This window comes from Sinocyclocheilus rhinocerous, unplaced genomic scaffold (genome assembly GCF_001515625.1).
Source record: "Sinocyclocheilus rhinocerous isolate Xijiao unplaced genomic scaffold, SAMN03320098_v1.1 scaffold1858, whole genome shotgun sequence".
NCBI lineage: Eukaryota > Metazoa > Chordata > Actinopteri > Cypriniformes > Cyprinidae > Sinocyclocheilus > Sinocyclocheilus rhinocerous.
This window is the reverse complement of record NW_015647052.1, coordinates 38539-58513: the sequence shown is the minus strand read 5'-3', so window position 1 is coordinate 58513 and position 19975 is coordinate 38539. Positions and strand designations below refer to the sequence as shown.

Sequence of the window (19975 nt, the reverse complement as noted above, 5' to 3'; positions counted from 1 at the left end):
TCAGGATGGAACGACAACAGCTTTGCGGGCTTATTGTTGTTTTTTTTTGTAGCTGTCCTTATATTAATTTATAATTTTGAGCAGGAGTCCAGGATTCATCGGGAGAACATTTTTAAAATGCACCCACTAGGAAGAAGAGAAATAAGACGGCATTATAAAGTGACGTGCCAGGTTCCGAAACAACGGGCCAGGTGTGAAAGCACCCTTAAAAAATAACTTTAAATGAGTGTTAGATGACCACAAAGGTAATCTAAATGTAAAAATAAGGAAAATGAGTAAGCACAAATGAAAATTTTCTTAATATCACCCAAACATCTATAAAAAAGATTTTGTATTACATCATATTTTCCAGTCTAAACCAGCAGATAACTTTTATCAGGGCCCTTAAGTTGCTGAAGTAGCCACTTAGTCACTAGAGTTGCTAAAGTGCTTTAAGTGCATCAAGAAGGGCAGAGATGATTGTCTATATTTCAAAATAAAAAAGGAAATTCATTTCACTGGTACACATCTATCTCTAAATAAAAAAACACATTAAATCAAGATATAAACTTATATATAAACTATATTTATATATAAATATTATATATATTCCCATATATATAAACTATATTTCATTTCTCCATTCAGCAAATATTATTTTTATTGAAGAACAATTATTGGGACTTCTGGAATCACAAAATGGATTGTGGTTAGTTAAATATATCAGTATTCCTAAAAAAGTCTAAAAATAAGCAACAGAAATATCTTGGGTCTTTGAGTCAAAAAGGTTGAGAACCACTGATCTAGATGCACAGCAGAATAATAATTAGTTTCACCAAGAGTGGAGACATCTCAGTAGGTTATATGCAACAAAGACCAAAGTAAGGCGGTTAATGGGGCAGCATAAAAACACACTAACAACACATATTTTACAGCTGCATTCCCTTTCAGGTACTCTGCAAACTTTCAGTCAAAGCAGATGTGTCCTGCTCCAGGGATACATCAGCCTCATCTTAAAGAACACTGGAGGCAGCAATCCATTAAAACATCCCTGGGGGCTCTGACCTCACCTACTGGAGAAGCTTCATTTCACGGCCCTCCGTATGCATTTCAGATTTAGCCAGGCCTCCCTTTGGTTTACTGTGTTCTCTATCCCTGTTGTTTTTCTTTAAGTGGGCTCTTGATTCTCTTGCACTGGTAGGGCCACTTGTCATGATACAGAGTGCACCTGTAATGTCCCCTGCGACCCACAAAACACATAAATCACTTCAAAAAGCGGCTCCCCTAACATTCTCATAAAAAGAGTCAGGCTCTGATTTATTTCTCTCTCCACAGATCTCTTTCTGTTTAGCAGTCCTACAACAACAAACATCTTCCAACATTGTACCTGCACTCTAAAAAATGCTGGGTTACTTTTTCTACCCAACTGCTAGGTTGAGCCTGTTGGGTCATTGTTTTTTTCCAGTGCTCGGTAGTTTTTGTGTTACCCAGCCATTGGGTTAGTGGTTGGGTCCATCTCACTGACCGCTAAAACTATACACCCTCCGACGAATCAACCGAGCATGTGGCTACATAAACTGATTTTATTCATTATAATACTAAATTAAATGTATTTTGATGCTAAAATATGTTCTCTATTCTCAGTACTGTTTGTTTATGGGCAGGTTATGAAGTCAGTCACAGAATCTTTCAGTTACAAGTGAAACGTGAGGCGGCGGTCTGAGGTTCGCAGTTCCCCCGCCGAACAGCTCAGATTTTGGCGACACAGCGGCATGAGAATCAGCACTATTTTGGTTAAAGGGGATAACAGAGAAGTTGAGAGAATGGTTGAATACACTTGAATTAAAATGTTACTTTTAAATGTTAAATTTTTGTATTCCTAAAATGCTTTTTTAACTAGTTTAAATGTATGTAATATTGCAAATTATGCTTTATTCACCCAAATAAATTCAATTTGTCTTAAATTTTTGTCCATGGATGTTCTTGCTTATTAATAAGTGCTCATCTTTTGATTATTGATGTTGCCTCTAGTAATTCTGTGTGTGATTTTTTAATTTCCAGCCCATTTTAAACCAGCAATATAATAATTTTTACACAATAGTTGAGTTAAAAATAAAACAACCCATCATGTTGGGTAAAACATTTAACCCAACTAGCTGGGTCAAAATAACCCAGCATGTGTTCTGTCCAATATTTACCCAGCACTGGGTTGCCAAATAACCCAGCAATGGTTGTTTTTAAACCAGCATCTCATATCCGGCCCAAACGAACCGTCCCGTCAGATTAGATATACAGTATATGTAAAATGGAGGGGTTGAAAGAAGCTGAGATTTTGATTGATAATTTAAATATTCGATTCATATTACCAACTAGGTAAAAATCAACTCCAAACATTGGATTGGTTCTTTTCATACCATTCGGATAGATCAGTAAAGGTGACGATTGGAAATTCGTCCTCCTCCTCTGCACCACTCACATGTGGGGTACCTCAGGGGTCACTTTTGGGACCTATTTTTTTGGTTTGTATATGCTCCCCTTGGGTTCTATCATGAGGAAATATATTATTTTGTATCACTGTTATGCTGACGATACCCAGATTAACATCCCTCTTAGCTCTGATAACACTTATTCTGACCTTTTCAAATGTTTCGAAGATATCAAATGCTTCAAAATGCAAGCATTGCAAATGCAATAAACTTTCTTTGTATTACTTTTATCCATGCATTTATCGCTTCTAGACTAGATTATTGCAATGCACTTTATATGGGTCTCAACCAGTCCTCGCATCTCTTCACTGGTTACCGGTGCAGTATAGGATCCATTTTAAGATTTTATTATTTGTTTTTAAAGCGTTAAATGGTGTATCACCATCATATCTGTCTGAACTTCTCAGTTACCAACAATCTTCTCGAACTCTCAGATCCTCTGATAAACTCCTCCTACATATACCTTACTCGCGCTTAAAGTTTAAGGGGGATCATGCCTGATCGTTGCTCTGTAGCTGATATTCCTTGGCTATTGGATGAATAGTATTTTATATATTGTAATGTGTACTAACTTTTTTTATGGGTTATTTGTTGTTGTTTTTGTCTTTCTTTTATTTTCTTACTTCTTTATAGTATCTAACTAATTTGTTTATGTATAGTACTTTGGTAGACACTAGATGTTTGACCTAAATAAAAAAAAATTTACAAGGTAAAAAAGTGTTTGTTTTTAAAGAATTAACTTTGTTTTTAAATTTAAATTTTCTTACTCCCAATATTTTTTTTAAATCTTTTTTTAAGTATAAATATATATTTTGTTGGGGTTTATGCTAGAAAAAAAAATCAGGGTGCTAAAGCTAAAGTAAAATCAAGCAACTAAACATAATTCAAAACTTTTGAAAACATTTGTTTTTTGCTATTTTAGTAAAACTAGATAAAACACTGATCAAGAAAATGATTACTTTGCTGTGTCAACACAAAATATGCTAGCTGGTCAAATCATATTTGTTTATTCTATGAATGCCACAAACAGAAAACTGAAGGCACATGTGTGGCTATCACAGGCATCAACTTGTTATTTCCCAGCTTCCCCTGTTTGCAAGCCCTTCTGCCAAAAGAGACACAATATTTATTTGCTTAGCAAACACCTACTAAACTTGACTGACTTGTAATGTCTTACTCTTTACACCCTCTGTGCAGCTGTGGTTTTACTGGGAAGTAGGAGACACTGAGGTAAGCACCCCTTCTTAGAGTTCAGGTGGCTAAACTAAGAGATCTGTCCCAGAGACCACTGGATTAGCATGGCAACAGTCTTCTTTATACTGCTTGGAGAAGAGATGATGATTTTTGGTCTGTTTGTTCTCATTACCTCCTAGTTCCTTCACATTCAGTATTGCATTTTCGAATGGCACTGCCTTGATGCTGAAACCTGTGAAAGAAAGCATGCTCATGTTAAAATTTCACAAACTTTGTGGTAAAGGACAATGTTTGAAGTATATATTGAATTATGAATTATATTACTATATATAAAAAAAGAAAGAATCTAAGAATCTAAGTTTTGAATGACATGAGGTTGCATTGATAATGACATCTGTGGAACATGCGATGGGACTGACCAAATCTAGACATGTATATGGGTGGTTTTTGCTACAGCGCTTTTAGCAAAGTTTTTAACCTACAATAATAATGCAATTTAATTATCAAAAGATGCATCCACTTTTTTTCCACTTGTGCAATGGGCATGAGGCTTCTGATTGACATTAAACACAGAAGACATTCACTTTGACATTACATCCGTTGTGTTAGTTTCTCACCAATGCATACAGAGGCAAACAGGGCAGACATTTGGTACTGATTAATGCAACTGAAAACATGAGACTGAACCTCCAAAGCCCACATTAATTTAAAGCTAATGTTCATGAGGTACGTTTCATCAAATGCTCAACAGGTGAGAGTAAATATGTCATGAACAGGAGAGAAGCTCTATCTAGGTCTGTTTTTGCAGACTAGCGACTCTGACAACTTAATCTAACCATATTTCCATGACAGTCTGCCAAATAACACTTCGCTTTTGTAATTACTGCTTCACTAGACAGCCCAAGACAGGTGTTCGCTCCAAAGACAAAGGGCGGCCATCATTGGATGCACATTCTGGCTTTGTGTATCGTCTAGTGTGCTGTATACATCACACTCCAATTGTTGAAATGTGCCAAAGAAAGCCTGTCACCATTTGTGTTGTTGGTAAAAACGGAAGTGATGTCTTCCATCTCAAGAGGTGAAGAAATTCATGGATACACCAGCCTGTCGCCAATGGCTCTAATGAAATCAACACTCTTGTCACAAGGAAGAAAGTCTATGTGACAAAACCCAGATGTTCTCAAAAAAAAAGACACATACATATGCTCTTTCTTTGGTAAAGTAGCATAGTGCTCAAATGGAGGCTCTGAGGTAACCTGCAGCAATAACGTTACACAGTTTTCAGTACTCAGAGAGGTTGAAAAGCAAATTTTTTCAGATTTTTCAGATGTTCCAGAGCGCTGGGAAAGTGTAGTGCCGGAGATATGATATATGTACTGAGTACAAATGTGGAGGCTTAGGCAAACTCACTGCAAAAATAGTTGTTGGAATGATTTTTCACATTTGTTTGAGAACCAGGAGCTGGGGCTTGTATTACTTGTAAATTCTTACTCTTGTAAAGTCTTTTTAGGTCTCGGGGCTAAATATGTGATTTGTCTCTCATATTTTGTTCCTTTGAAAAGCATGTTTTGTTGGCTTAAAAATGCTGCAGTACAAAGCTGCAGAGAAATGTTATATTACCTGCGGTTGGTACTGTGCCATCACTGATCTCATTGCACAAGTGAGATAACAGACTGGTCTTGCCGGCTCCACTCAGTCCAATGCACACGAGATCATACTCTGGTCTGGGAGGAGGGGGGGTCATACAGCACAACTTCTGGAGACACTAATAAATAAATTAAAAAAACAACAACAGAGAAGATGAACATGGTTAGTGACAATGAGTGGTGCACTTTTCACTAGCATGCTGATAAGGCTAAAATGAACAATTTAAGCATGTTTGCCAAAGAAGACAGTCTGAAAATAAACTGAGGAGCATGAGCTGACAAACGCTAATGAAGTTCTAAATAAAGACGTCTGCTGATGCCAATGAACTAATGCAGTGATTTGAAAGCAACACATCTGGAGGAGAACTCCTGAACTCGCAATAAAATGACTTCACTGACAAAATGGGATATGAACTTCACCACACAGCTGTTGCTTTCTCAGTGACCACGTTTACGTGTGTCCCTTTAACTCTGGCCATTTAATGTCCAAGAGTGCATTTTTATTAAAACTGATTTGTAACTTTTTGTTATATGAAGATCACATTAAAAACATTATTGGAAAATTTTTACTATGAGATTCATTTATTTTTTTTGCTGTTTTTAAAAAAAAAAAATTTTGTGCAGATTTTATTGTTTTACAAACAGAAAAAAAGACAGTATTTTGTGTGAAAATAACACCAATTTGACTGTGACTGTCCCAGATATGAAGTCATTTCCATCTCAATGAACAATTCTGCTGTTTCAAAAGTGAGTGTACTTGTTCAACAAGGAGATAACAGTATCAGTAAATAACATGCTTGAGATGAAATATGAGAATTAAATTGAAAGAAAAGACAAGACAATCTTTTTTTTACATCATCTGGAGATCATACTGAAAAAGCCAACAGAATGACGGAAAAGGTGTTTACATGTGGTGTTTACATTGGGTTTTGCTTAAACCATTTATGACCTTTGCCTGATAAAAGAATAATGTTTATTGAGTTTACTAGACCTTACAGGTTGTATGAGGGTTATTAAGCATAACTGGTGTAAGATTGTGCATCTAAACAAACTTGATGATTTACTGCCTCTCCTGCACTAATGTGGCTGAGACCTCCTTTCCTATTGCTTGATATTAGGGCAGGCTTTATTGTAGAATTTGCTTGCCCTAACATGTAAAATAGACTGTTACCAGACAGTCTAACGCAGTCTGTGTCTGTTTAGGGGGGAGGGTGTGGAAAAGAGAGAGAGAGGCAGGATTCTGAAAGCTTGTGTCCTCATGGCAGCAGACAGACCTGTCACTTTATGAATCACTGTCTTTGACTGGAGGCCTGCTGGGAGACATTAGGAGGCAAATGCTGCGTGAACCGTGAATGGGACGGTTGAAGCCGGTGTGGAGAGATCAGTATACAGAACTAAAAAGAGATATCTTTTATTAGCAGGACAGAACTAGTCTGGGCCAGGCAGGGCTTGATTCTGCCCTTCACCTCTGGATTTTTTCATTCCACATGGAAACATACTCATTGTAGTCTCTATATAAAGAGCAGTTTCTTTCTAAATAGACAAATGTAAATGTTATGCATTCTCATAAAGCATCATTACATTCCCAAAGGGCAAAAATATATCTGGCCAAAATATATTTTACATATAAGATAAAATTTACATTGTAAAGAGTGTGGATTAAGGAAATATATTTGTTAAATTTGTTCACATATTTCTTTTAAACATCCAAATGGCAAGATATTGCATTTTATATGGACAATAAAATGCATTTCCAATCTTAAAATACATGTAAATTGTACTGGATTGGAGAGATATTAAAAATAGAAGGAAATAGAAGTTACATCCAAAATGATCAAAAAATAGATTTATGTAAATTTATTTTTAAATCCATAAGAGCAGTATTTTTTGAACATTTTTGGTTATTCTGGGACATATTTAAAAATATCTGGGAAAAAAATATATTTTGCTGTATGAGTTTGTGTGACTTTGTGTAACTGTTTGTGTAAAGTGCCGTTAGTCAAAACTTCTCAATTCTGCCACAGAGCCCCATCTTCTAACGTTACAGCTCACTCATGTATTATGTAATTCCTCCTGAATCCTAATAGGGACAGCAAGCAGTATTTTTTGAACATTTTTGGTTATTCTGGGACATATTTAAAAATATCTGGGAAAAAAATATATTTTGCTGTATGAGTTTGTGTGACTTTGTGTAACTGTTTGTGTAAAGTGCCGTTAGTCAAAACTTCTCAATTCTGCCACGGAGCCCCATCTTCTAACGTTACAGCTCACTCATGTATTATGTAATTCTTCCTGAATCCTAATAGGGACAGCAAAGGCTTGTAGGCAAACAAATGTGTCATTTTCTCTGGTGCTCTTCCATCACTAAAATCCTAAATGGCTTTCACAGGCCCTTCACAGGAACAGCCACAGAGAGGCCGCCCTACATAATCGGTCGGCCGCATATGCTTCTGCTTTGTCACACAGCAACCTGGACATCTGGTTCTGTAAGAGGCTGATGAATTTACCCTATTCACCCCACCTTCACTTACAGTGCTCAGATGGGATGATAAATTTATATCAGTTGCTAAAGGCACATCCTGGAGCTTTGACCCCACGGCCCATCAGGGTTCCCACAGGAGCACAGGGCCACACACTTCAGCGCCCCATGTTGTTGCAAGAGAGCAAAATAAAGGATTTCCCAGGTGTCCGAGAAGAGAAGTCACATTTAAAACAACTGTTTGGTCAGGATTTTTCTCGTGCCAGTGAGGCAGGTTGAAACAGACACTCCTGCCAAAAAGGGTTTCTATATGTCGAGAAATGCTAACTCTTGATTGATTCTTTTGGCTCTCGTCATATTGGACGCATTTTAATTGTTCATGAGCCTCGAGACATTACCTCACCGATGTTGGGGCAGTTGTAAAAGCTGATGAACTGCTTTTTATGTAAATGAAGATGTTTGAAGGTATAAATATTTCAGACTGACAACAGCTGTGACACGGCACTGACACATTTTTAGATGAAATGTTTCGCTAAAAGGTATACGCAAAAAAAAACAAAAACTCTCAGGCCCCCTTATCCCACGCAGCTTTCTATTTAAAAAAAGATGTCAAGACATCAAACGGCCGAAGTAATTAAAAGGCTTGGCTGAGTTCCAAGCCCTGGCACCAAAACAAAGATACGACAGCGCTAGAATCCAGAACGGCAGACAGGAGAACACAGCTGGGCCAAATCCACTCAGCATTGCCACAATATTGAATCTTCAGCCCTTATGGAAGCAACACTGAACAATGCGCCACTGCAAAAACAACTCCCTGCCTGCCAACTTCTACTGAATGGACCCCTCGGCTGAGTGAAGGGGACCCTGTCTGCTCCATGCAATAAAGAAAAACAGTCATCTGACTTCCATCATGAGAAAAGTAACATGCTCTGCATTCTGCCGCTCTGGAGCATAGTGAACAGCAGCGACAACAGCGATCGCTCTGCGGGGTTATTGGCCAAAGGCTTAATCCTTACAGACACATACTGTATAGAGATACTGTTGGTTGGGGGGAGGGGGGTCTAAAGGGTCCGTCTGCCCCCCGGACATGCAATGGCCAGCCGTTGCTCACTTGTCTGCTCTATTTTAAATGACAGCTTTGTATTTTTAGAGCCAATAAATGAGGGGGTGAAAGCAAGGGAAGCACCACGCAGACAGACAGGGCTCACATTTCACTCATTTGCCCTCTGAGAGTGTGAAGACAGAGCAGACGTCTGCCATTGAAGCGTCAGGCAGTGATGCCATCCTGTTTGCCCCACCTGCGCCTCTATGCATCGCCCATTGCCATGGCTTTGACGGTGACACTGTTTGGCACCTCAAAGGATTTCTGCATTCTTGCACCTCAAAAAATGACAATTCTCTTATTTACTCATCCTCATATCGTTACAAATATGTACATTGTTATTTTGACCATGGAATAGAAAACAACAATCATTTTTAAAGAATCTTCATATACAACAACACAATAAATGTTAATAACATTAAAAAATACTATTGGTAATTAATACATAAATTAATAAAATAACTAATGGTGATTTATGACCTGCACGAGGGGGCTTAAGTTTGGGTCTTTTCTAAGGATACACAATATATCATTATTATATCAGTTATTGGCAGATATTAGAGAGATTTTTATTTAAATTTATTGGATATGCATCACATGATATTGAAGATGATATGTTAATTTTCCCTATTTTTACATTTAAATTACCTTTGCCATCATCCAATGGTCACTTAAAGTTTATTTAAAATATTTTTAAAATGTTTTAAGGCATAAATAATCATTGTAATCTTTGTCAAATATCAATATTAATATTTATTTTTAATACTGTACATTATAATGTTATAATTCACTTGTAGCAATTAACATTTTTATGTAGAGAAAATAGAATGCAGACATATAGAATTTCAGTATGAGGCTTTTAGCAGTATCAGTATACATGAAAATAATTATCTGCTTATTGGTATCAGACAGAACTTTTAGATGAATCTTCCTTACATAATGCTAGCGTCTTGGCCTATAGCACAACTGTAGACCACACAAAGTTCACATTTCCTAACATTGTGAGTTCTGCACTGAATGAAATTCATCTGACTTGTTTGTTAATGGTGAGGGTGTACTACCAGCAGTAATGTCACATCTTTTGCGGTGTAATGTGAATGGAGAATTTCATTTGGGCTGAATAGGTACTGAATTCAGCACAAACCTGAGCCAATATGAATCCCCTTCCAATGCCACATGCATCAGGTTCATCTTTCACTGATCGGGAGGGTGTGTCTCTGGAAGTAAAGACATAGATCATCTACTGCTTTCAATCGATGGCACGCTCAAGTAAGCCCCCCTTTGCCAGATCAGCGTATTCCATCTTGCTATTAATTCAGGGTGTGGAAGTAAACTGCACTAGATTTAATGGCACGTTGGGAAATTATTAGCCAAAAATTGTGCCAGCAATGATCAACAAATATAAAAATGCCTAGCTGTAATCAATCATAGCAAAGAGCCAAACAGCTTCAGGTCATGCCAAAACAAGTCCATAATGAACAACATCTGATAAAAATAGCACTGCGGAGTGGAAAATATTGCAGTAAAATTAGCGCAGGTCCACATTCACTACAGGACATCATATTTCACCATCCAAAACCAGCCTTATTAAGCTAAATGTGCCAAATGCAATATAGCATTAAGTTGAATAACAAGGCAACTAAAAAGCAGTATCAACTGCACAACCCTCATAATGTCTGGAGACTGACTTGTTTACAGACTTTATTTCTCGTTATTACTGCTATATCTTGTAATTGTAACTTTATATCTCAAAGCTGACTATTTCTCATTACTGCTGCTATATCATGTAATTGTGACTAATTCTTGTATTTGTGACTTTATCTCTCAAAAATAACCTTTTCTTGTAATGGTGAATTCGTATCTCAAAGCTGACTTTCTCATAATTGTAACTATTTCTAATAATTGCAACTTTCTATTTTTAAACTGTCACAATTACAACTTTTATATTATCCTTTGTAATGGGATTCCATACAAGTTATTACTTTCCCTATTATTTTCCCTTCACATTTTTACATGTTTTTTGACTAAACAACTGGCAGGAATGTATTGTCACAATATGTAAACCAATCAGGAAATCTTAGCAAGTAACATTTAGCCTATTGCATTTATTCCTTATACATATCTGGACCACAATGAATGAAATTACAAAGTTATGAATTTCAAGGTTAAAAATTGGTTTATAATCAATTCTCATAAGATCAAATGTCAAAGTATGTAAAGCGAAAAATTTAAAGAATGTAAAGCGGTCATTACAAGGGTCTTGGGGTCTCCCAGATTTCAAATAGTGCACAAATATTTTTAAAACGTACACATGATCTGCAGTTATGCCAACATCAGTAGCTTTTACTGCAGTAATTACAATGTTGATGCTTTTCCAGGGTGTTTTGGGATCAGTCAGGTTTGTTTTTATTGTGTCCAAAACAGACTACAGTAAGGGCCAATGAGCTTGCGAGCGGGGGAGGGGCAGTCGGGAGTGACACCAGACACAGACACAGACCCAGGCAGACCAGTCTGAGCCTGGCATTCCCAAACAGACCTCACTATCATCCCAGCCGGCGACCCTTCCCTGCCCAGACACCCGCTAGCAACACTTGTCTGCAGGGCTCAGAGGTGACCTTTGAATTGACAGTGCTTTATATGGATGTCCAGATGGAGCAACAGTGTAATACACACCAGTCATAACACGTTTCTGACTACACTCCAGCTCATAGTGAGAGTCCATGGCAGTCTGGGGTGATGGGGAGGTTTGTTTTTATTGTGTCCAAAACAGACTACAGTAAGGGCCAATGAGCTTGCGAGCGGGGGAGGGGCAGTCGGGAGTGACACCAGACACAGACACAGACCCAGGCAGACCAGTCTGAGCCTGGCATTCCCAAACAGACCTCACTATCATCCCAGCCGGCGACCCTTCCCTGCCCAGACACCCGCTAGCAACACTTGTCTGCAGGGCTCAGAGGTGACCTTTGAATTGACAGTGCTTTATATGGATGTCCAGATGGAGCAACAGTGTAATACACACCAGTCATAACACGTTTCTGACTACACTCCAGCTCATAGTGAGAGTCCATGGCAGTCTGGGGTGATGGGGGTTTACCTTCATTCATCTTTTTTCTCTTCATGTTGATGTTTGTGGCTTACAGAGGGTTGGCAAAGCGTAGGGCTGGGGGGAGCGGTTATATGGACTGTGATGGAGCGGGAGTTTGTGCCAGTAAAGTGGCGCGCCACATATGGAGAGAGGTGAAAAATACATGCCAGTTAGACTGTTGTGTCCACACTATACCTTGCTGTCGCCATACCAACCACAGGCTGGTTACTACAGTACAGTGTTGGGTAAATCTGTAAAGATTTAATCTGTCAATGAGTTTCAAGTTCGCTGTGCTACTTAAAATAAAACCTGACGCTATGTTTCCCATATTAAAGTCCCATATTAAAGTATTTAGTGCATCCAAAATATGAAAACAGTTAGCTTTCATACTTCCTGAAAGCTGTGCTATACATTGAAAAACCCTTAATGAAACATTTATAGGCAAAAGTTTAACACTTTCTTTTCTTAGAAATCTTTGCACACACATATTCCCCCAAGTCTCAGAAAAGAGTGTGCAAAAATTGGTACAAAAGCTTGCCACTTTTAGGGGCAGAGACAGTACAAAGTTGTCCCTTTAAGGGTACTTCCCCAGTGACAAGCTGCTGCCCCCATAAAAGTAAAATTTTTCTGTATAATAAGAATTCAGAATTTTTGTTAATATTGTCTTTTGTACTGCTTTGCAACATGCTAGCCTGACAATGTGTATTTTCATACCTGCAACCTGAACCAGTGAAGATCCTCCACACTTCAAGAGCCACTTCATTGATGTTTACTATATAGGGCTACAGCTCCCCCTAGCTACCACTGTATGTACTGTATTTTATCCATCACAAACTGACCATATTTTTTTCATTATTGATTTGTTTGACGCTTTCTCAATATTGTCGTAATAGTAAACTGCACATATACACTTTGGCTTATCACACATTGAAACCATGCTTCATGAAACTGAATAACTGTGAGTCCACAGTGTCCAGATCAATTTTCTCTCTTTAAAAAAAAAAAAAATCTGAACTTTTTCTGCTCAAAGTGCATTTCTTATATCATCACATTTTTGTACTAAAAACATAATGTTCCTAAACAGTCACATATTTGAAAAGAAAGAATATACAGTAAATTAGTATATGTGCTAGATAGTCACCCCAACCAATAAAAAAAACAAAAAAAACAAAGCTGGTTTTATAAGAGCTGCATGATTGAGAATTATTTAGATGATCGAGAATTATTTCTCTAATAAACATCCCATAAGTAATGTCAAGCCCTTTCCTAACACAAGCCTTCCGACAGAGGTTAAAAACAGCCTTGGAAAAAATTTGGACTGAGGACGGGCAAAATATTTCCCAGTAGGTGATCCTCTTGCTGATATCAGGTTACTTGTGGCTGGCCACATAAATGAACCCCAGTAACCATACATACATGGGCATCTTCAGTTCCCCTTCAAGCCCTTAACTTAGCCCCCTTGGCCCTTTATCCAAAACAGGAGAAACCCTCAGACAATAGAGCGGTAGTCTCTACTGTCATGGCCCACAACAGACCCCCCAGCTGCGCTCCACATGCACCACAAACACTTCAGCCTCATCACAGGGGATTATCAAACCCTGTGCAGCCATTGTTCTGACCTACCTTGGGTGGCTCGGCTTCACCAGAAAGCTGTTTTTTACTGGGCCATTTCTTTGGGTTGTAGCCCCCTATGTCTGCATAAGACCAATGTGTGGGGAGGTGACAAACCCCCAGAAAGGAAAGGGGGGGGGGGGGGGCACGCAGCTGTAAATCTTGATGTCACCGACGGGAAGGCTGTTGCGGACCATTACCATAAATCTGACAAACGCTAATTTGATGGGAGGCTGTATCTGTCTGGGCTCAGGCTGGTCTAGACGGCCTATTGAGAGATCCTATGGCAAGGGGAATGTTTTGTTCCCCCACCAGGACCATCTGGATATAGCAATAAGCGGCAATCGGCACAGTTCACACACAGATCAAAGTGGGCCCTTGCACTTGTAATAGGTACATTCCCCAGCTCACCTTCCAATACACATGTACAGGTCATTTCAAAGAGGTTGTTTGTCATAAGATCATTTAGTAAGAATTATGCTAGAATCATAATCATCATGCACAGAATTGATTGGAAGTTGCCTAGACATGAATAGTTCACTTGAAAAAAAAAATCTATAACACTTTCTATGAAGCCCGTATTTATAATACATTATAAGAGTATTCTTAAGGCATTATAATGAATACATTATGTATTGTAAAAAACCTTATAATATGTTGTATCTTTCATGAGTAATCATAACAACAGTTTTAATGCATTATAATATTTACTTATTTGTGGTTATAGCTTTTAAGATTATGATTTATAATAGGCTACACAATGAACACACTGCATCCACTTAACTTACAATGGATTATCTTTCCCATAGTTATAATGTATTAAAAGTCTCATATCTTGCCATTGTTAACTTGTTCCTTTATTTAATGCTGACAAAGACCACTTCTAAATAATAACATCAACAATTACAACAATAATAATAAAACTAGTTTTTCTTTAACAGCCATAAGATCAGATCAGATATCTGACCAGATGAATGTGTAATATGGAACATTTGATTTGAACTATTTATTGTAATATTAGTAAGCTAGTAAAATACTGTACAGATCTTGAATAAATAATGTCAAGATATGACTTATAATCAGGGTTTAAATTGGGCCGGGTCCGTCCGGGGATGAGCCCCGGCACATATAGACTCCAGGGCTCGACATTAACGCTTCATTAACGCCAGACAAAGAACATGATTAAAACATCAATAACCAAAAATAAATATGTAAACACCCAGCTGTAAATCTTGATGTCACCGACGGGAAGGCTGTTGCGGACCATTACCATAAATCTGACAAACGCTAATTTGATGGGAGGCTGTATCTGTCTGGGCTCAGGCTGGTCTAGACGGCCTATTGAGAGATCCTATGGCAAGGGGAATGTTTTGTTCCCCCACCAGGACCATCTGGATATAGCAATAAGCGGCAATCGGCACAGTTCACACACAGATCAAAGTGGGCCCTTGCACTTGTAATAGGTACATTCCCCAGCTCACCTTCCAATACACATGTACAGGTCATTTCAAAGAGGTTGTTTGTCATAAGATCATTTAGTAAGAATTATGCTAGAATCATAATCATCATGCACAGAATTGATTGGAAGTTGCCTAGACATGAATAGTTCACTTGAAAAAAAAAATCTATAACACTTTCTATGAAGCCCGTATTTATAATACATTATAAGAGTATTCTTAAGGCATTATAATGAATACATTATGTATTGTAAAAAACCTTATAATATGTTGTATCTTTCATGAGTAATCATAACAACAGTTTTAATGCATTATAATATTTACTTATTTGTGGTTATAGCTTTTAAGATTATGATTTATAATAGGCTACACAATGAACACACTGCATCCACTTAACTTACAATGGATTATCTTTCCCATAGTTATAATGTATTAAAAGTCTCATATCTTGCCATTGTTAACTTGTTCCTTTATTTAATGCTGACAAAGACCACTTCTAAATAATAACATCAACAATTACAACAATAATAATAAAACTAGTTTTTCTTTAACAGCCATAAGATCAGATCAGATATCTGACCAGATGAATGTGTAATATGGAACATTTGATTTGAACTATTTATTGTAATATTAGTAAGCTAGTAAAATACTGTACAGATCTTGAATAAATAATGTCAAGATATGACTTATAATCAGGGTTTAAATTGGGCCGGGTCCGTCCGGGGATGAGCCCCGGCACATATAGACTCCAGGGCTCGACATTAACGCTTCATTAACGCCAGACAAAGAACATGATTAAAACATCAATAACCAAAAATAAATATGTAAACACCAAAACGCAAGTATTATTTTGATTTTATTACATTTAGAGTAAGTGGCGAATAGTGGATATAGCTGTATATCTTATGCATCTATATTGACGGAATAAGGTTGCGCTGCTGAGGCAGGCTCACGCAGCCTCTCCAGGAGAAATCAAAACGCGCAACACTAAAAACTCAGCATCCTGATCGAGGTAAAAATTCAAAATGGAAAGTTTTTATATTTAAAATACAGTTAGTTAGGCAAAATCACACAACGTGTTCACCATTACGACTGTTTAATAGTTCTATAAACAGTTCAATAAGAAAATACAATAATATTAGGTCACTTAAATTTTAGGCTGAACACAGCGCACCTCACCTCACAGCAAACAGCCGATTCAATGAGGATTGTCAAGCAAAATCGATTCAAGAATTTGAGTGAACTTCACAAGGAATGGACTGAGGCTGGGGTCAAGGCATCAAGAGCCACCACACACAGACGTGTCAAGGAATTTGGCTACAGTTGTCGTATTCCTCTTGTTAAGCCACTCCTGAACCACAGACAACGTCAGAGGCGTCTTACCTGGGCTAAGGAGAAGAAGAACTGGACTGTTGCCCAGTGGTCCAAAGTCCTTTTTTCAGATGAGAGCAAGTTTTGTATTTCATTTGGAAACCAAGGTCCTAGAGTCTGGAGGAAGGGTGGAGAAGCTCATAGCCCAAGTTGCTTGAAGTCCAGTGTTAAGTTTCCACAGTCTGTGATGATTTGGGGTGCAATGTCATCTGCTGGTGTTGGTCCATTGTGTTTTTTGAAAACCAACGTCACTGCACCCGTTTACCAATAAATTTTGGAGCACTTCATGCTTCCTTCTGCTGATCAGCTTTTTGAAGATGCTGATTTCATTTTCCAGCAGGATTTGGCACCTGCCCACACTGCCAAAAGCATCAAAAGTTGGTTAAATGACCATGGTGTTGGTGTGCTTGACTGGCCAGCAAACTCACCAGACCTGAACCCCATAGAGAATCTATGGGGTATTGTCAAGAGGAAAATGAGAAACAAGAGACCAAAAAATGCAGATGAGCTGAAGGCCACTGTCAAAGAAACCTGGGCTTCCATACCACCTCAGCAGTGCCACAAACTGATCCCCTCCATGCCACGCCGAATTGAGGCGGTAATTAAAGCAAAAGGAGCCCCTACCATGTATTGAGTACATGTACAGTAAATGAGCATACTTTCCAGAAGGCCAACAATTCATTAAAAATGTTTTTTTTTATTGGTCTTATGGAGTATTCTAATTTGTTGAGATAGTGAGTTGGTGGGTTTTTGTTAAATGTGAGCCAAAATCATCACAATTAAAAGAACCAAAGACTTAAACTACTTCAGTCTGTGTGCATTGAATTTATTTAATACACGAGTTTCACAATTTGAGTTGAATTACTGAAATAAATGAACTTTTCCACGACATTCTAATTTATTGAGATGCACCTGTATATATAAGCTCGATACCATAGAGTCCCCCCACATAGCAAATCCCAATTTGACCCCTGCTTATAATCCATTATAAATTAAGTGGATTTAACATGCTGTTTATTGCGTATTATACATAATCATACTCATAAAAGTTATAACCACAAATAAGTTTTATAATTATATTATAATTGTTATGATTATTTATTTATATATAACTTTTTTTTATAATGCATTATGCATTCATTATAATGCCTTAAGGATACCCTTATAATGTGTTATAAAAATGGGCTTCATAGAAAGTGTACCAAAAATTCAATTTATTCTATTTATTTATTTATTATTTATATTCCAAACCTGTATGATTTTCTTTCCGCTGTGTAAAGGTGCGGTCACATTTACCGGTGTTCAGTGTATGTCTGCATGACATCCATTCATTTCAAAAGGGATCCACGTAACTGGGAATTTCTACGAAGGCAAAAGATTTCCCCAAGCAAATTTCAAGGGTTCAAGCTGTTTGCACAGATTTGCCATGTTAACCAGCAGAAAGCTGCTTGGTTTGAAGGTAATGTCTGTATGAAAAAGTGGTCTACTTGTGAAGTATGAAGAGGAACAGAACACAATTTAAGTCAAGATTCACTGACATCCACTCTAGCTCTTCTTGGTGCACAGAGAAAAGTAAAAATGTCCAATTTAACGATTAGTGAATCATGTTTTTTGGAGTCTCTCTTTTCAATGCATCTAAATTTCTATTTTACAAAACAAGCGTGAATCATTTATTCATTAGGGATGTCCCGAGCCGATCTCAAGGATCAGGATTGGGGCTAATTAAGCATTTTTAACTGATCGGTAACGGCTTTCCTAATCCCGATACTTATTTTACATCAGCTGTCATGCCGGTGATGTGCAGAATGTCCGCCTTTAAGTGGGTTTATCAACTGCCGTGCAGAAGTATGTGCCTTTAAGTGGGTTTATCAACTGCCATTGAAAGGAAAAGAAGACGCTCACATGTGCGTGCTGCGTGACGTGCGAGAACCAGTGAGGTCTGTTTAAAGACTTTAGATATACAAAGACGGTGCACTCCTATTACTTAGGAATGGAAACATTTTAATCATAATCTTGGTAAACAGTTTTGGAGAATTTGATGTTTTCCCATTCAAAGAGCTAGGAGTTGTACTTGCATGACTGAAATAGCTGCCCGATAGGTGTTTCAAAGATGGCTGCTGAGCGAAATGACTTGCCTCAAAGGGACTTTGATCTGTTCTAGCACATCACAAACACGTTAAAGCTTTCGTGTTTAGCTTAATTGATACACACTTTTGTAACAAATCACTCGAAAATCATTTATTTACTGTTTACTTGTATCTGCCGTCAGACTATCTGAGATGACGTCATAACACGATGCGTCTTGTTTCAGATTTGACAGACTGGCTTTCTGACACCATGGGCTTCATGCTTTCTAACCTTATCTACACTTTGTTTCCCTTTATGTTCCAAGTATTCTGCTTATTGTACATATACAATACAAGTTTATTTTAGTTGTCCCATATCCATAATTGTGACCACACAGTCTGTTAGCATTGTCTCCCACTGTAACATGTTAACATTGTACATACATATATACATATCAGGGCTCGACATTAACGCTTGTCCGCTTGTCCGGGATAAGTGGATTTTGTGAAGGGGCAAGTGAAAGAGAATTTTACTTGCCCGCCCGGACAAGTAACCCATTTAAAATGTCATTAACAAACAATAACTAGGGCAGTGCCAAAACTTTGGCGACAATGATTCTGATTTTATTACTTTCAGTGTAAATGGTGACTGATAACGGATAATGTATTGACAGTATCAAGGTCGCGTCAGTTGAGGCTCACGCAGCCTGTGTGACCCACGGAGAAATCAGAACTAATAAGCGCAACAGCACACACAAAGAAACAAACACGAACAAACATACTGCGGTAGAAAAAAAAAAGATAAATATTCTATATAATATAGGTAAGCAACATCACACGACCAAGAGTGATGTTTTTCCGACTATCAGCACGATTGCAAATGTGACATTTATTTGATGCACATCTCCGAGCAACACATAACAGTGTTTCGTTACTGAATGATTCAGCATTTTTGAACGAATCGGGCGAGTCAATGATTCAGTGAGCCATTCATGAAGACAGTAATTTGCTTCATTTATTGAATGAATCAGCCATTTGAACGAATCGGTTGAATCAGTGACTCACTCATTAAGACAGTGATCTGCCGCCACCTACTGGTACTTTGGTTTCATATTTAAAAGTATCGTTGCATTTTTCCAACATTTCATATTTGTATGTTAAAAAAAGTAAAAACATTAATCTTATAACATTTATGCATTTGCAATTTTACTGTGTAAATGCATTTATGGAACCTCTTATCTTCATGAAACAGTCTGAGTAAATACATCTAAATGGCACTTTCGATGCAGCTTCAGTGTTTCCTCTGCAGTGGAAAGATACTGATTTTGATTTGATACTGATTTAATTTGAATGGTAACAACCATACAGTGTCTTATTATTCTAACAATGTATTGTTAAAATGTAAGAATTTGACGTAAGATGACACGTACATTCAATAAGGTCAGGAAAATATTGTCCTTCACAAAGTTAAAAAGTGTCCTAGAAATCAATTTAAGGCA

The 19975-nt window shown here is 37.7% G+C and overlaps 1 protein-coding gene across 1 annotated transcript in view; it reads right to left on the bottom strand.

The window, feature by feature from the left end:
* Nucleotides 1-19975, bottom strand: part of LOC107708616 (ADP-ribosylation factor-like protein 15) — a 104956-nt gene that overhangs the window by 76838 nt on the left and 8143 nt on the right. Inside the window, exons 2-4 of the mRNA XM_016512894.1 lie at nt 10031-10103; nt 5280-5424; nt 3832-3891 (exon numbers count right to left, since the gene is read on the bottom strand). Coding sequence (XP_016368380.1) covers nt 3832-3891; nt 5280-5424; nt 10031-10103 — 278 coding nt within the window. The remainder of the gene's footprint in view (nt 1-3831; nt 3892-5279; nt 5425-10030; nt 10104-19975) is intronic.